The sequence below is a fragment of the Camelina sativa genome, chromosome 1, assembly GCF_030686135.1.
Source record: "Camelina sativa cultivar CO46 ecotype springtype chromosome 1, ASM3068613v1".
Lineage (NCBI taxonomy): Eukaryota > Viridiplantae > Streptophyta > Magnoliopsida > Brassicales > Brassicaceae > Camelina > Camelina sativa.
Window position 1 is genome coordinate 128,689 of NC_141880.1, and position 17,627 is coordinate 146,315.

At 37.5% G+C, this 17,627-nt stretch overlaps 4 protein-coding genes across 4 annotated transcripts; all 4 read right to left on the reverse strand.

The window, feature by feature from the left end:
* Positions 1–1,187: 1,187 nt before the first annotated feature.
* Positions 1,188–4,884, reverse strand: LOC104719422 (protein SIEVE ELEMENT OCCLUSION B). The gene is made up of 9 exons (XM_087450601.1): positions 4,372–4,884; positions 4,183–4,278; positions 3,456–3,898; positions 3,261–3,370; positions 3,037–3,179; positions 2,696–2,943; positions 2,343–2,604; positions 1,933–2,229; positions 1,188–1,790 (listed from the first exon to the last, which is right to left on the reverse strand). The coding sequence occupies exons 1-9, from the start codon at positions 4,621–4,623 to the stop codon at positions 1,419–1,421; spliced, it is 2,223 nt and encodes a 740-aa protein (XP_087306727.1). The 5' UTR covers positions 4,624–4,884; the 3' UTR covers positions 1,188–1,418.
* A 1,818-nt stretch (positions 4,885–6,702) lies between these two features.
* LOC104719421 (protein SIEVE ELEMENT OCCLUSION A) lies at positions 6,703–10,054 on the reverse strand. Its single transcript, XM_010437349.3, has 7 exons — positions 9,361–10,054; positions 9,197–9,277; positions 8,660–9,129; positions 8,467–8,576; positions 8,232–8,374; positions 7,693–8,157; positions 6,703–7,584 (listed from the first exon to the last, which is right to left on the reverse strand). The coding sequence occupies exons 1-7, from the start codon at positions 9,910–9,912 to the stop codon at positions 6,922–6,924; spliced, it is 2,484 nt and encodes an 827-aa protein (XP_010435651.2). The 5' UTR covers positions 9,913–10,054; the 3' UTR covers positions 6,703–6,921.
* Positions 10,055–12,949: 2,895 nt separating this feature from the next.
* Positions 12,950–14,203, reverse strand: LOC104720535 (uncharacterized). Its single transcript, XM_087451133.1, has 2 exons — positions 13,517–14,203; positions 12,950–13,438 (listed from the first exon to the last, which is right to left on the reverse strand). The coding sequence occupies exons 1-2, from the start codon at positions 14,033–14,035 to the stop codon at positions 13,124–13,126; spliced, it is 834 nt and encodes a 277-aa protein (XP_087307259.1). The 5' UTR covers positions 14,036–14,203; the 3' UTR covers positions 12,950–13,123.
* A 280-nt stretch (positions 14,204–14,483) lies between these two features.
* Positions 14,484–17,431, reverse strand: LOC104719418 (E3 ubiquitin-protein ligase RGLG1). The gene is given in 12 exon segments (XM_010437347.2): positions 14,484–14,773; positions 14,775–14,855; positions 14,962–15,103; positions 15,193–15,320; positions 15,403–15,508; positions 15,607–15,686; positions 15,774–15,871; positions 15,975–16,088; positions 16,221–16,361; positions 16,446–16,530; positions 16,693–17,077; positions 17,193–17,431. Coding segments are annotated over 11 exon segments (1,353 nt in total). The 5' UTR covers positions 17,014–17,077; positions 17,193–17,431; the 3' UTR covers positions 14,484–14,716.
* Positions 17,432–17,627: the final 196 nt, after the last annotated feature.

The following is a 17,627-nucleotide window of genomic DNA, read 5'->3' on the forward strand; positions in this document are numbered from 1 at the left end:
ACTTTGCTATGGAAGTTTGAACTCATACAATTTTTTTTTTTGTATATAGGACCCCGTATAGTATTTGGGAACTCTGATATTTTAGATCCATACGTTATAAATATAACCCCACGGCTAATTAAAATAAAATAAACTACATCTTCTTCATTTCAAACACATTATGTACCTAACTAATTTTCTTGATAATTTATAGGAAACTGAACGAATATTATACATGTGTTACCCCTAATTTATGTATCAACAGTTGAAATGGACATGGACAGACCAATTAAAGTAGAGTTTTTTTGTTTGTTCCTCCAAAAAAGAGCTTAAATGGATTAATTAAGGGCAATCAATAGTGTAAAGAGTACAATTGACTTACAACAAAGTGTATTTTCCTAAGACAGAACAAGGTGACAATGGCATGTGGGATGATATGGTTGGTATTTAGATTTAAAAAAAAAAAAAAAAAACCATTCGTTATGAGATTAGACATATGCGATCGACTGACATATACTTAACTTTTTGCCTTGATTTAGTTAGAGAAATCCATCAAGATACTACTTTGTGACAGAATAGATACCAAAAAAATAAAATTGGAAGTGCGGAAGGAAGGAAGTTGTATATGGATTTGTGTTTTAAGAACAAAAACTTGCCCCAAGAGTAATTATCGTGTGTATGTATGATAACAATTCATACTTTATCGATCAGGAATTAAGAAAATACTATATATTATTCGAAGATGGACCACACATGAAGACAGGATATGTATCAAAACAAGGAAAATAAAACATTACATCGTCGACATGAGGGGCACATTGAAATGCTATAATTCGATGGACACGAAAATGAGATATCAACAACTAACACAAAAAAAACATTTATAAGAAGATAACCCAATATTTTGACCCAAAAAAAAAAGAAGATAACCCAATAAATGACAATTGATAAATCAGAATACGATAAGAACATAAGTAACAGTAAGTAATTTATTAATAGTGAAACTTTTAAAAAAACTAGAAAGAATAAATTTTAAGGATCGAGTATGTCCTCCTTCATGGGGGTCCATTAAATAAATAAAGTGTAATTTAGAGAACATTATAAGAAGAGGGAAAGGAAGTAACTATTTTTGAAGTGGTGGGTTTCAGAGATTAAAAAAGGCTGTTTAATTTCATCTTGGTTTGATTAAGAAAATATATACATAGATGTAAGAAAAGAAATTGTTTATTATTGAAAATGGTTAGGAATAATAATACTTCAATCGGACATGTCCACAAAAGGTGAAACCACACACATAGACTACTGACCAATTCTCATACAAAGACATTGAAATTCAGAAATTATTACGGATTAAGTATTTTTGATAATCCAAATTACTTATAAAAAGGGGGGAAAAAAAGAAAGAAGAAGCGGCCGGAAGAGGCTCATCGCAGCAGCATTTAGAAGTTATAGTTCTCGTCTTCGTGGAGCTTTTCATCGTGACAACAAGCGAAGCTCATGTACTTCTCCATCGGACGCTGACACTCAAAGCAATTCATCTTTTCCGGAATCCGACCGCTCCGAGCAGTGATGTGGAAATCAAAGTGGCTACAAGGTTTTCCGGTTTCCAGGAGGATCTCATCGTGGTGGTGGTCGTACATTGCTTTGGTGTAGCCTTTGGTCGGAACATGGGTTTTCCAGGTCCGGTCGTAAACGGTCACAGTCCTTTCTATGGCACCGTGAACGATCATAATTATCTCAGGTCCTTTGCTGAGCAGTGCCCATCCTCCAAGCTTGTCGTAGCTCAGTATCTTCTTGATTCCTTGCATCACCTAAATTAGTTTCCCAAAAACGTTTTATCAATAGAAAAAAAAAAAAAAACCCTAGATAGTATACAAGGGTGTTTTCTTCATTGGCCAAATTATAAACCCTAGTAGTAGTAGTTCTACTCTGTTTTTTTTTTTTTTTAATTACCTCGTCATGATCATCGGCTTTACCGAGTTGAATCTTGGAGTACAACATGCTCTCGAGCCTAGTCCAGAAGAACCACATCAAGGGTGGCTCGGCCCAGCTGTGGCTGAGATTTTCAGACCTGATTACTTCACTGATACGCCTGGTCTGTTCCCTGTGGCTATGGTTTCGTTTACCGACATAAGCCATCTCTAGCTTCACGTTGGAATCTTTGGCCGTTGCTTTGGCCGCCATAGTGAATCTCCTTATCCAGTCCAAGTCATCTCCTCCGTACAAGAAAATGTAATTATCCGGGTTTATCTGTATTAATCAATCATGGGTTGATCCTTAGTGATTAGGTCAAAGTCTCATATATCAGGCTGCTCTGTTCCTATAATAATGTCCAATCATAAGAGACTAGTTTTTAGAATTACCCAGTTGAAAATGACAGAGTCGATGCCATCGATGATGAGGTTAAGCGAGAAAGTCTCTTTCCTCCAGAGCTCTTCCTCGCGAGACCTAGTGAATGGGAAAGCTTCAGTTCCCCAAATCCAGATCATGTGAAGCGCATTGAGACTAGCCTCGTTGCCTTGTGGATCAATCACCACAAGTATCGGCTTGTTCATGAAATGCCACCTCCCTCTCACAAACTCCACCACATGTCTCTCTATCAGATTCGGGCTATCCACTGTGTACCTGACACACATAATAACAAACACTTTCAATTTTTTCTGCATCTTTCAAAATTTTTACATTGTGTTGTTTTGAATGGTGTTAGCTAGGATACCATGGCATATCTTGTCTGAGAGCCTCAAATTTTTTCTGTAGATTGGGAGATCTTTCATAATCTTCGATAGGATCGACGATTGGGACCCAGACAACCTCGTAAGGCATATGACTCTTACCGTCGACTCCCACCAAGTTCCTCCTTGACTCTGTGTAGATTTGCTCAAAAATCGATAGCTCGTCTAGGAGTATGTTGAGATCAGAGATGAGCAGCAACACTGTCTTCCTCCTCAACACATCCAAGTGAACCTGCAACATTCATATTAATAGATCAGAGGTTACGTACTCAACTTAGCATTTTACATTGATGAACTTTATAATATATATATCCAACACAGAAACCTTTCTCTTGGTCATCCCATCTTGCAATGGAGTGATGTGGGATTTGGGATGAATCAAGGCCGTCAGAATCTTCATGTTATCAATATGAGTGGTGTCGAATAAGGAATGCAACACCTTTAAGGACTCTGAGCTCCTCTGCTTCTCTGCAAGATGCAGTCTTTGTCAGTAAAGAAACAGAGAGATGAATTAATAGCTCCTAAATTAAATGGGACGGGTAACAAAACCTATGTGACGATAACAAAGCCTCAAGGTCTCAGCGAGATGGTCATGAATGTTCTTTAGCTTGTTAGCTAACATGGATGTTTCCCATAAATCCATTTGAGTGTTCATCATCCTGATATATATATATAAATCGTTAGCGTTGGCGGTTGATCAAAAACACAACAAAAAGATGGATAAAACGAAGTTAGATATCGTACTCGTGCCCCATGGCAGTGATCATGTTGATCTGAGAAATGCAAGCCACGACGCTTCTTATAGTCCAGTAGACAGCAATTGGGATTGTAGAGAGGATCTTCGACAGCTGAGGAACGTCTGGTGTAATGTACCGATCAGGTAACTCGCTAAGTTCCACTACACATGCCGTGACGCTCTTCATCTCTCGGATGAGATCGTTGAGACCTTGGGACACAGACTCGAGGGTCACTCTGTTTTGCACCGGGACGAGCTTGAGCATAGCTAGGGACTTAGCAAGCTGGTTCTTTGAGTAGAACTGGACCAGAAGCCAGAACTCTCCGTAGTTCAACGCAAACGCGGCTAGAGTCAGGACGAGCTTGCCGTCCCAGTGGAAGCTTGAGAGGTGCTCGAACACTGACATTGTTATCTCGTGCGCGTCTGATCCCGTCAGAGATTTGTAGGCTATCTGGAAAAAGGATAAAGAGAACAACATAAACATTGTGTTGCTTGCGTTTCAAGTTAGGTTGGAAAATAGGTTACTGGGTGTTTCGTGTACAACAATCTTTACAGAGTGCGATTTATATCATCATTCATTATTTCTATCTAATTAACCACGATGGTCGATAGTTATGTCTAGTATTATTTGCACCAAACTAAACGTAGTAAAATGGTATTTTGTTTTGGAGAACCAAAGAAAAGAACACTAAACAGAGAGTAATTTGAACTGAAGCAAAAGGAAAGTAGCTATACCTCGCAGGCAACACGATCAATAGCATAGGAGACACTATCTAGAACGCTCATCATGCTTGACTGCATCAATTTATCCTCAGTGGGCAATGGAAGCATCTGCAAAATCAAAGCGAGTACGTATAAAGGGAACAAGATCATAGCGTACAAGTTAGGAAGGAAATATTGAACGTGTGGTGTAAGAATACTAACGGAGGCGTTGGTGTCTTGAGAGTCAAGAGTGGCACGGTCGAGAATATCCTCAACGAGAGAGAGAAGGCCACGCACTTGGACTTCGCGAGCATCTGGGGAGTGAGTTTGTTGGATCAGTTTCAGCATCATGTTTTCGTCCGATGACATCGCCAGTCCAGTCGCCGGCATCATGTCCGTGGAAGGATTTTTACCGGTTGAACTGTTGTGACCCGCCAGCTGCTGAGCGTGCTGGGACTTGATAAGCGACTCCATTCTTTGGTCGGTTGCTGATGAAAGGGTTGAAAAGAAGAAGCAGTTTTTTTTTACTGGTTTGTCTTGTTGTGCTATGCGTGAGGTTAGCCTTAAATAATCGTTTGTTCCTCCTTGAGTTAAGGGTGGAAATTGAGAATCGACTTCTTTGCTTCTGGAACAATTTAAATAAAAATGTACAAGATTCTTATATAAATCGTGTTTCTTTTTTTGCTTTTCTTTTTTATTTGGCTTATTATAGAAGAATGATTTTAATGAGATATCGTTCCCTTCCACGTGAATGTCGTTAGTACGATTAAGTATAAGCCGATCAAACCGTGAACTGTGAAGTATAGGCCTACCAATCACATAATATGTATAGATGGTTTACATTTTACATTATCTGCTTTCTTAGAAAAAGGTCACATGAATTTTTAGTATTCCTAAACGTGGATCAAAAAAACAAATTATACTGTCTTAGTATTCCTACATATGAATTTAAATTCATTGCCAACCAGCTAGAAGTTTAGATCCTAAAAAGAAAATTTCGTGGTTGGAGACGAACTCTTCACTGCTCTCCATCTCATAGAGACCTTAACTACTAATTTAATCACAGCCTCTAAAATATCTATTGTGTTCAAATATACGGCTTCAAATCCAATCTTCCAGCGACATCAATATATAATCTCATGGTATGTGTGATTAAATCAATTTTCAGACATGATATACGTACTTATTATGTGAATTTAATATTTGTGGATTATAATTTTATGTTATATCTTAACTAACCAACGCATTGATGATCACTGGAAAACCATTTAGTTCTCGCATTTTTTTTGATGTTTACTAATTGAAGGACATACCAAAAAAAAAAAAAAAAAAAACATTTTGTTTGCTACTTTGCTTATATTCTTATGTTACTTCACCTCATACCATAGAATTTATGGCTTCTGTCACGTCATACTTTGCTATCTCATGCCTCTGTCATCAAGAGTGAAGTGAACAAAAGGGTGTGAGGTTAAGAAGATTCTTTCCTCTCTTTTGGGTAAAACTATGGAAATGTTCTTATGCACAATGATATTATCTAGGATAAGGCTAAAAAAAGCAAAACTAGAGTAACCAAGGAATATATTTATCTAACCCAATCATTTTTCTAAAACTAACATTGTTATGCTTTGGAGTTTATTCTGCGCATGACTTTTGTTTTTCGTTAGTTTTTAGCATATAACTTTCTTTTTTTTTTCTCAAGAAAATAAATTGATTAGCTTAAAATACCCGAGCAGATAACTTTTCTAGTTCGGATTAAATTTGTTGTTTCCATACGAAACAAATTATATACATTCAGAAAGAAAAAAAATTATGACAATACATATATACTATAAGAACTTCTTTTAAATCAAATCCAATGTATGCAATATTCGAAAAGTACTGATGTTTTGGAAGATTTTATATTAACCACTAATTGCTAGAAATTGGTGATTTATCGTTTAAGCTGAAACCGCCTTCCATATTGTAATTTTTTTTTTTTTTTTTTTTTTTTTTTTGGTAAAATCCATATTGTAATTTGTTCTGACTTCTTGGCAAATGTGTAATGTACAGCAATCAGTCTCATGGTTGTTTTTTTTTTCTTAAAATTTATGAATGTAGCTAACGGCCTTAATCTTTCTCTTGGATGTATAGTGCCTACCGCCTACGTGATTTGCAGGTCGCATAACTCATATTTATTGAAGATTTATATAATGTCTGAAAAAAAAATTGTAATATTTCGGAGTTCTTGTAATGTAAACGGATAATGTACAAAAGTCAAGTGATGTCTGAATTTATTTAGGCTCAAAAGACTGTTCATCTTTCTTTCGATTGATCCTCTTTAGCTAGTTTGCGTATTTATTAGTGAGCATTATAGTAGTTTCGTATCAAAATTCAAAAAGCTAAATGTTTACATTCTATTAATCAATTTCGTAAAGACTAAACTTTAGTGTCCGTCCCATTAGAAAGTTGATTACTGACGAAAAACAAAGTAGAAAAACTCGGTTTCTTATTGTAGTTTACAAGTGTTCTAAGAATCAAGGAATCGACAAAGAAGCATGACTCAACCCCAGTTAATTGTTCTAGAAGCTTCCCATACATAAACTTTATTATATTTGAAATCTCAAAACACACAAATTTTATTACAAAGACTCTGCTATAGTAGAGAGCAGGAGCAGCAGCACAACAACAATATGAAGAATATAGAGAAACACAACAAGAGGAAAAAGAAAAGACACAAACTTGAGTTTATTGGAACAAGTTGATGGCTTCCAAATCAAATAATATTCTGGGATCTCACTCAAGGCAGCATTGGTACAAGTAATACTTTTCCATGGTCCTACGGCACTCGGTGCACTCGACCTCATTGGGTATAATTCCAGCAGTCTCAGGAAGCATAAACCTTGTGCAGTGATGTGGTGGGAGACGCATTAAGAGATGATCATTGAGTGCTGGCAAAAAACCCTTTGTGGGAATGTTGACTTCCCATTCGTCGTACTCAGCCAAACCCCTGGAAAACAAGTTCCCTTTGGCTCGAACCATCAAGTCTGAAGCTTTACTCACCAGTCCCCATCCATCTCCTTCTCCTCCATAACCTAACATTGCAACGACTTCTTGCAGAACGAGGTCCTTTTCCTCTTCTTTCAATCCATCTTTAAACCCTTCTCTCCCCTTGGTTCCACGGGCTTTCAGCATCCTTTGCTTCGATTCCCACATGCTCTCGATCCTAGTCCAAAAAAACCAGATCTGGAACAAGTCCGGCAACGTATGGCTGAGGTTTTCATCCCGGATTGTGTTGATGATAGGCTGGATTCCATTCTTAGGGTTTCTTTTCCCGACATAAACCATCTCAAGTTGAATGTTTGCGGCCCTTGCTACATTACGCCAGAGACTCGTGAAATTTTTGATCCATTGCAGATCTTCTCCTCCGTAGAGACATATGTATTTTCCATCAACAAGCTGAGATAAAATCATCACACAAAAAAAAAATACAAAAACATTTGATATTTCAGGTTACGTGTAAAACAAGAAAGATAAAATCTTAGAGGTATCATCAATCAAGAAAACCTGGTTTAAGGAATGAGGATCAGTGCCATCAATCAAGAACTCAAGACTCCACTCCTGTTCGCTCCATAGATCACGTTCCCTTGCGGTCGTGAAAGGGTGCGCAAAGGGTTGCCAGATCCAGACCATAGGAAAAGCGTTGGTGGACATAACTTGACCTTTGGGATCAAGTGCAACGAGTATAGGCCTGTTCTTGAACCCCCACCATTCCCTCACAAACCTTATCGCGGCTCGTCTTAATTTCCGAGGCTCTCCAAGAACGTACCACCTCATGTTCATATGAAGTGCCTCGAACTTGGCATCGTCAGCTTCTGTCCAGAAATCTTGAACTGGAACCCACAGAATCTCGAATGATTGCTGCCATGCTTCTGTGTAGAGCGATTCCAGGATGTAGAGCTCTTTTTCGATATTCTCAAGGTCTGATACCAGAAGCAGCACGTGCTTTTGGGTGAGCACGTTGATCCCGACCTGGTTAATGTTGAAAACAGATTAGACACTGACAAGAGACTTAAAGAGAGGCAGAGATTTATAGAGATTTTTACGCGTCTCTTTGAAGCACCAGCTCCGTGGTAAAGAAAATCAATGGGTCTGAGAAGACGAAGCAGAGGAGGAATAACGTCGACGTGAATGATAGTAGTGAACGTCTGAATGAGTTCTTGATACTCCTCTTCGATTATACCTTCCTCTGTAACAGAGCAAAAACAGAGCTTGAGAACAGAGTTACAGAGAAACAGAGAGAGAGAGAGAGAGAGAGAGCTTAAAACGTAGAAATCTCACCGATGGATGATTTACTCTTCTTGAGTTGTTCTAACAAGTAAGCATTGATCTTCCTAAGCCTTTCGCTGTTCTCATGTATCTCCGAAACTTCCATAAAAGACATGATTTGACTGAAAACCCATATGAGAAGCTGTTAAAAGGTTTTTACTTGAAGATGAAGAAAGGGTAGATATGGGAAAGAAAACAAACTTACTCCTGCTTGAAACCGCTGACACCACTGATGTGAGAAGCACATATCAAAATGCAGCGAACAATCCAATAAACCGCAGTGGGGACATGGTCGGTAAACGCTGCTGTGATGTGGTTTGGTGGGAGTTGATAGATATGGATGATAGTCGTGGTGAGATCAACCATGTCTTGCATCAGAATTCGGGTCTTGTCGAGACGTTGGTGCAGGGCGTTCTGCCTAGAGAAGATGCTAGGGAGCTGTTTGATAAGAGCCAGAGACTTAGTGAGCTGATTTGTCGCGTGTGTCTCTGCTAGGAGGAGAAAAACACCGTATTTCACGGCCAAAGCAGCTAGGACAAGGACTAGCTTAGCATCCCAACGGTATTTAGAGACCAGAGACAGAACAGAGAACGTTGTCGTATTGCGACTATCTAAATGAAGCCCTGATGTCATCATTCCGTGAGACTCACCGCCATGTAGACACTTGCAGTCGATCTGTGGCAGAGACATTGATACTTAGAAACTGAGTCAAAAGGTTGAAACAAGAAAGCTTCATATATACCTCGCAAGAGATTTGGTCGATGAGATCCGCGAAAGTTTCAAAGGAGGTATGATCAGCGTAGTCCTTGAATACTAGCGGCGGCTGCAGAAGTTTGAGTTAAATCAGAGCTTGTAAAATTAATATTCTGGAACGACGGGGATTAATTGTTGCACAAGTAACTTCACCTTAGGAGCAGAGACGTCAATGGATGGGACATGAGACTTGAAGATGTCATCAACAACGGAGAGAAGTGATTTGACATCAAAGAAGATCATGTCTGGACTATGAGTTTTCAAGACTCTATCAGCCATGACTCGGTCATCCGAAAGTGAAAACATGGGTCTGCCATTTTTATGGAAAGCTTGTTTCTTTCCCGGTCCAAATCTTCCACCGAGCGAATTGTGACCCAGTGATCTCGGAACCAACGAGTGTCTGCTATTAGCATCAAGGAGATCCTCAGATGGGTGTGGATGGTGTGCTGCAGTCTTAGGGACATGGGGACCGAGCTTCTCGGTCTCGTGATCCATCAACTTATTGTGTTCCGCAGGAGCAGCAACATGGTGATCATTTGTTTGATCACCAAAGGGTTTGTCTTCGTGAGTTCTCGGGACTACAGGGCGCCTCTCATCAGAGTTCTCAGCTAGCTTCTGCTCGGTAGATCTTGGGATAAGAGAGACCCTTTTGAGAGGGTCGGCCGTTGGGAGGGCTTTCGGGTTCAGTTGAAAGCGTTGAGCCATATTTGGCAAGAAGGTGAGAAATCTATGGGTTGAATATGTGAAGGCTCTGATTTTATGTGTTGTGGTAAATGTTTATGTGTGTATATATATAGGTGCAAAAGGTTATAGAAAAAAAAAAAAAAAAAAGTGGCAACTTTGAATCAACTTCTTTGCTTCCCATTTGGTTCAATAAATATTTGGTTTTTTTTTTGTGTCTTTTACACTTCGATTGACGATTTGTCCCTAATCGATATCTCATCATTTTCATTATTTTGATAATACAAGACTTTCAGGTCTTCGATTATAATTTTTGTAAACAAGAAATCAGCTGTTAGTAGTAAATTTGGTAGATGTATATAAAACATCTCTGACGTAATGTGTATACTGTATATGCAAAGTCTCCCTTTTTTTATTAATAATGAAATTTTTTAATATATTTTAAAACTATCTAAAATTTATATGCAACTTATAACATTATTAAATTGTGCATAGTACATGATTGGATTTTGTTTTAAAATAAGAGGACTTCCTTTAAATCGTAAGAGCATAAATATCGGTGGTATGTTAATTGGGGGTTGTTAAACACTGTTTGAGTATTATATGAATTACTTGTGTAATTTTTTGATTTTAAGAACACATGATCTCTTAGTAAAAATTTTCTTCTCCAATGATAGGTTCTTATTTTGGGTCTCTTATTTTTTTTTTAAATTTAAAAATTTAAATAGAATAGAAGTGGTATAAATGTGTAAACATTTAAGATTTTATAAAATTAGAAAATATTGCATTTTAATTAATTTTCAAACATACAAAACATAATAAAAACATTAATACATATTACAATAGAAGTGCAATTCATAAATGGAGAAAAAGATCTGAAACAGAAAACAAAAACAAAGGTCAATTTCAATAATCAGAGGTCAATTTCTCAGTCTCTCAAGATCATAACACAAAAACTAAAACATATGTCAATTTCAGTAACATCTGCATGCATATATAGTATCATAGTTGATATATGGTAGACGATCAACAAAACACAAAGACCAAAAAACAGAGCTTTTAAGAAAACAAAACAGCACTCGTATATCTCTACCTCTTATTCTTCTTGACAGTGACAGGAATCGAAACTAGACTTGAAACATACACATAGCTACAAATCAACGGGTCATTGTAGCCAATCCGTCGATGTCTTCCTGTCACAATTTGTTTTATGATCCCACCTTCACCACCAATTTCGTAAAACTTGACGCAAATTCAGGGTGGTATGGTAGCAGCATCTCAACAATCATTCTCTCGTGCTCAGGGCTTAGCCTATCTCGGTTTGCATATCTGCACAATTCAAAAGCCACACACCATTGAATCAAAAAAGAGATGATTCATGCGGGCAGCTCAGAACAAACAAAAAAAAAGCAGCAGCAATTCACATGTAATCCATACCGAAGGCAGCTAATCTAGACATGACTCATGCAAGATCAGAAGAACAAGAACAAACACATGACCATATTAACCACTAAACACTCAATTAGAACAACAATTGTTAAATTCCCCATGTAGACTATAAACTTCAAATTCCTCAGCAATGCAGCTATAAAATCCCTAAACTACACTAGTACTCAATCCAATAGCTCCTTTAGAAATCTTCAGAAATCAAACCCCAAAACTAAACCAAGCTTCTGATTATTGAGAAAGAAACCCGCAGAGTCCATCAATACCGTCTCATCATATCGTTTTTTTTTTCTGATCTAGAGACTGGCCAATATATGAAATTTTGAATCAATGGGATGATCACTGCTATTAACACTTGATTCAAAGAAAAAACAAAAGCTTTCTACTTAAGTATTCAAGACCTCTTTCAGCTAACAACATTCAATAAATTCAAGATCGATGTGAACAACTTACTGTCATACACGAAAAACGGATTGAAGAAGAAGAAAGAAACAAACCTCTTATGGAGATAAGATGGATTCGAGAACGAGGACCTTCAAACATCCATCTATCTTCTTCCAAAGATTTAACCTCTTTGTCAAGTTCAGCCATCAAATCAGCTTTCAGAACTACACACCATGACAGAAAAGAGCCAAATCTATTAAGATGATAAGTCTTTCTCAAAAGAAACACTTGAAAGCAATACAAATCATTTTTGAGTAACTAGCAATACAAACGAAGTCACAGTCGAATCAGCATATCAATCCACCCGAACAACAACCAAAATTGAGATTACAATTTTCAAACTTTTGCAATCTTAAACAATGGAGATTTGAAACCAAAACCTCCCAATTAAAGAACCCTAAAAATGGAGATGTGACATTCAAAATTTCTGATTATTGAGAAATTTCCGATTCTTACATAAAACCCTAATTTTGCGAGACCATAAGATTCACAAACATGAAAATGGGAGAAACTGTAGGGAACTGACCTCGGTTCTGCAGGGAACTGTGGTAAACCATTCCCTTCGAATCCATGGTTTCAATTGATTCCAAGTCCTTCGATCGCAACCGAGAGAGAGAAGAGGAAAAAGAAAAAATCTCGTCGGTTTCAGTTTTTTTTTTGCTTTTGTATTTTACACCCGACCAACCACAACCTGACACGTATCGCCTCTTAAACCAATATTCAGTCTCTTATATAAGGGGAGATCTAAGATTTTATTTTCCTTTCTGATTTATTTTTTTTGATCAAAAACTCTTAAAATCTCCCTATGAACCTCCCGATAAAGATGCTCTAAGCAACTCGTGAGTCGTGATACTCGTTGAAAAAGAGACAAGGCTACCTTGCTTGGATATTGTCTATTTGTCCATCATTTTACCAACAAAACGAATCACACACACAGAGACATGTTGTTGTTGTTAATCAAACCTATATATACTATGACGCATCTTTCACAGTGTGTAATCTTTATTTCAGTTATTTCTCTCTTTTGTATTACAGGTTTTTCCAATTTGATTGGATGCTTAAAATCTGTAGTTTCAGTTTTCACTATTTCTAAATTTGCATCGTAAGTTTCTCCAGCTGGACCTGATACTAGTTCAAAGCATATACTATATTTTATGAAACTTCATTTCCAATATATATATATATATATATATATATATATATATATACTCACTTATTTATATATACACTTTTTTTTTCATTGATAATTGATAATAATATAAGAAAAAAGGAAACATAAAATACATGATAGTGTGTACCTTTTTTAATTTACTCTATAAAGAAAGGGAGTTATTATATCTTTACTTTACTCATACAGTGGTTTGAAATTCTTATAAGCAATGACAGCATTAAAAGGGTTGGGACTAGAAGCTAAACCAATAAAACCCATAAGCCGAGTCAAAAACGACATCTGAGCTGATCCAGGAGGTTGTTGCTGCCGGATGATCTCTGGCTGAGTGAACCCTTCAATAGACTGAAAATACTGAACCACCAATCGGACCCGACTATATTCGGTTCCATCTCGCCAAACCCTAATAGCTTTCTCATAAAACATCCGGTTGCTAAAACTCACTATCAACACACCTCCCGGTTTCAACACTCTATACACTTGTGCAAACACCTGATCAATGCGAATGCGGATTTAAAAAAAAAAAAAAAAAAAAAAAAAAACATCAAGAACCGAAATTGGTTAACGTACCTTTTCGGGCTGTTGTAGATATTGAACACCGACAGAACACAAAACAGCGTCGACATACTTGTCTTCGAACTGGAATATCTGATCTTCGTTAAGATCCTTGAGGAAGAAGTAATCGAGCCTAGGGTTTCTTGCAAGCTCCTGCGCGTTAAGACCATGCCCCACCACTTTCTCGTACTTGACTTCTTCTGGAAGGTGGCTGACCCATGAGCTCATCAAGTCCAGTACAATCGAACCGGGTCTCAACCGGTTTCGGTACAGTTCGGTTAAGGAGGATATGAACCCGTCGTCCACGTGGTTCACGAACCGTGGGTACGAATAGAATTCACGGTCAGGATCGGCGTTTAGTTTGGTCCGAGCTTCGTTGTTGAGCACTAACCTTTGGATCTTACCGGCCGAGGATGATGGTCGAGGATCGGTTTTATCGGTTTGGTTCGACATGTTACTGATTCTTCTTGGTCGAACGATTCTGGATTTAGATTGAATGGGAGATTGCTGGAGGTTGAGTCGAAGAGAATCCATAAAAAAAAAAAAAAGGTTCTCGAATTAAAAGAATAAAATAAACTTTCGCTTTATCAAACTTCGCAGAAGATAAGAATCGTTTTATTAGAAAAAAAAAAAAAAAAAAAAAAAAAGTGACAAACTTTTTATTTTATTTTTTAGTTTAAATCGAACGGATAATTGATGAGTGGGTGACTGGTGAGTATTTCTGCTAGCTTATTCCCTTCAAATTATTTTGTAAATTTGCTTTTGAGCCCAATTTAAATGCCCAATGGGCTTCTATTAGGCAATTTTCCTATCCATATATTTTTTTTTTGTCTGTAAAGAAAAACAAGCGCCATCTTTCTGCATTTGGTGATTTTTCGATGCGTCATTTTTCTTATTGTTTCCTCGTTCTATGATTTACTCTAGTAGCACTACGCTTACTCTTGATTCATCATGGTCCAGAGTCCTAATTGGTTCAGTCGAATATTGAAAATTTCCAAGAATGCCCACATAGAGAATAGAGATAGATACATAATTCTTACAATCGAATCAATGAAACTTAAAGAAGTCAAAAAAGAAATTGTAAGAACAAAACAAAGTTTAGGAATTTAATCAAAGAACAAAAGAACACTATTTTTTTTTCCAATTCCTTTTTACAAAAAGATCTCAAGTCTCTGGGAGAAATGGTTCTGGACGGTCTATGGTAATGGTGTCTTGTTAGTAGAGCTTAATTCTGGTCTGGATCGGCGCACGACAAATCGGACACACTTTTAAGATCTGGTCCGCATTCACAACAAGTCTGATGCCCACAACCAAACGCCATGTTTTTCGGGTTGCTCAGACATATCGGACATAGCTGTTCAAACGGCAAAATCAACCAACAAATTTTGTAAGTTCCAAACACTGTATTTTCTTTCTTTCACGTAACATTCCAGACAGATTTCAAGTTTGTACTAAGTTACCTGGCTATCGTCTGCACCAGTGCTAATTGGATAAGTAGGTACACTCGGTTCAAAACTCGGTATCCGGGTATTATAGATCGATGATCCACTCTGCACCGGTGGCGGAAGTGGGATTCTCTCTGGGATACTCCCATTTCTTCCCCTGCAAAATGTAAGAAATGTAAGGGTCAAGAGATACTTGAGACTTTATATGCAGCTAAACCTAAGTAGAGTTTTAATTTGAGTCCTTACCCTAAAAGGTTAAGCTCTATGGTTGCTTTGTACTGTGGAGGAATCTCCATGAGAGCAGAGAGCGCGAATTCTGTCTCCTTCCGAGACTGCTCTTTGTTCTTCGACATGATCTCTGTGAAGTTCACAAACTAGAAACAGAGCAACATCTCAGAAAAAATGTTTCAAAACTGAAGCAAACTCTAATGTCATGATATGAAAAAGAAGCTTTACTTGAAAGTTATCAAAGGCTCGGGCAGGTATGTTGTCATCAAATTCCTGCATCATGTCCCATGGTCCGTCTCCAACCCCGACTAAGACTATTGACAAAGGAAGCGTACTGTAATAGAATAGAGAGAATGAAACTGATCACATAACACAAAGAAAAGAACTTTACAAATGGAAGAAACACAGTCAAAAGATTCAAATTATTCGCACCTTGCTTTCACAATTGCGTCAACTGTCTTCTGTTCTTGCGGACTTAGCTTCCCGTGTTCAGTATCGACACTTCTTGTAACCTGAAACGACAAATTGAGTCTCCAATATGATATCCATAGACACAGAATCAGAAGATCATACCACAACACAAAATATTAACCAAGTACCTGGCCATCAGCTATAATCACCAGCACATGATATTGGCCTCTACTTTGCTCAACCACTGTCATTGCCATTTCAATGATTGGGGCAAAAGAGGTTGGTCCTGTGAAACACAACATCCAATGGAAACAAAAGAAGAACCACGATTTAAGTACTTAAAGGAGATATAGATAATGCAAGATGCAGGGCAAAGGAAGATAATAAACCTGCGAGCTTAAGCTGAGGCACGATTTCTCTATACCGAGCCAATACTTCCTCAAATCCATTACAGAATCTACCCTCTGGATAGAAACTAAACACGTCTTGATCATGAGTTGATGCTGCAAAGAGGTGAAAGCAAATCTTGATTAGCTGATTGATATATATATATATATATATATATATATATATATATATATTATTCTGAGAGAAATCGAGAGACGTAAAAAAAAAAAGAGAAGAAGAGAGGTTACCGTCTCCAAAACCATAACAAGGAATTAAGTTATCTTCGTCAAAGGCGGCTAAGGTTCGGCCAACGATAGTGATGGCTTGTTCGTATGGATTGGGGGTATTGCTTAAGTGATGCAAGTTTTTCTTATTGAAAGAGTTGGCCCCTGCAAGAAAATTACCAATTAGCTAGTAGGTTTCTCATAGTCACAGGGGAACTCTGACCTTAGAATGAAGATATTGTAACAAACCTGTCCATTCATTGCTCTTGGTAAAATCAATACCAACGATTAGATTAGAAGATTCAAGACCTGCGCGCCCTAGAGCCTCAGACACCTATTAAAACAATTCAGAGATTTCAGTCTCACATAAACACACACTTTTTTTTTTTTTTTTTTTTTTTTTTTTTTTTTTTTGTGAGGGAAATATATTAAGATATAAATCCAAACAACAACAACAAGTAGTAATAAGCTCTAGTGAATTTTGTCTAAAACTGACCTGAGCTAAAGAAGAGTAATTATCGGATATTTTGGAATACCTCCGATCAAATTTCTTCCTATCACTATCAGCACTCTGTGGAGGAGGATTACTATAAGGCTGTGAAGGATACCCCTCTTGACTATATGATGTATAAGGCTGCTGAAAATGATGGCTAAAACTGGGAGCAGGAGAAGGAGCAGGAGCGGGAGAATTGTAAGTGGGTGGAGGAGGATAGTTGTAGCTACCAGGGCCAGATTGAGTGTAACTTTGATGAGAAGCCCATGATGATGATGATGAAGATGGAGATGGCGACTCTTCTTTCGAATTCCCTCCTCCCATCAAAAACTTTTCCTTTTTTGTTTTCAAAAAATAAATAAAAAGATCAAAGACGACGACCTCTTACCTGCAACATGTATAATAAAAAAAGATTAGGATGTTAGAATCAAACTTATCATCCTCTTTGGAAAAAGAAAACAACAACAAAGGGAGAAACAGAATCGATGCAACATGCAAAATACCTATCTATCGCTGGCTATTAGAAAAAAAAATAAAAAAAATTGAAACTTTTTTGTGGTGTCCTTAAATCTTAAGGGGAGGGAGGGCAGGGCAAATTATAAAGGGTTGAATTATTCACGATACTAATGAAACAGGTGTAATAAGGCGGCGGCTCTGAGTTTTGAAGTCTTAATTCTTAAGAAGAAGAAGAAGAAGAAGAAGAAGAAGAAGAAGAAGATTCAATCACGTTACCTACATCACCGACTTGAGCCGTTACGTTGTAATTATAAAAAGAGTAGTATAGATTTTGTTTTTTCCTACTTTCTGAAACTATTAGATAAGAACAAACCAACAACAAACTGTAGATTTTCCCATTGAAAAACAAGATTGAGATAACTCAACTTAGCCCTTTCTAGGGTGGTGGGTGGGTTTAAAACAACAAAAAAAAAAAAAAAACA

Excerpts from the sequence above, each read along its gene's own strand:
- LOC104719421 (XM_010437349.3), bottom strand. The coding sequence starts at position 9,912 with ATGGCTCAACGCTTTCAACTGAACCCGAAAGCCCTCCCAACGGCCGAC. Across the intron at positions 9,130-9,196 it reads TCGACCAAATCTCTTGCGAG|ATCGACTGCAAGTGTCTACA; the intron begins GTATATATGAAG and ends TCTCTGCCACAG. Across the intron at positions 8,375-8,466 it reads GAAGAGTAAATCATCCATCG|AGGAAGGTATAATCGAAGAG; the intron begins GTGAGATTTCTA and ends GCTCTGTTACAG.
- LOC104719422 (XM_087450601.1), bottom strand. The coding sequence starts at position 4,623 with ATGGAGTCGCTTATCAAGTCCCAGCACGCTCAGCAGCTGGCGGGTCAC. Across the intron at positions 4,279-4,371 it reads CTCAAGACACCAACGCCTCC|ATGCTTCCATTGCCCACTGA; the intron begins GTTAGTATTCTT and ends TTGATTTTGCAG. Across the intron at positions 2,944-3,036 it reads ATGGGATGACCAAGAGAAAG|GTTCACTTGGATGTGTTGAG; the intron begins GTTTCTGTGTTG and ends TGAATGTTGCAG.
- LOC104720535 (XM_087451133.1), bottom strand. The coding sequence starts at position 14,035 with ATGGATTCTCTTCGACTCAACCTCCAGCAATCTCCCATTCAATCTAAA. Across the intron at positions 13,439-13,516 it reads ATCTACAACAGCCCGAAAAG|GTGTTTGCACAAGTGTATAG; the intron begins GTACGTTAACCA and ends CGCATTGATCAG.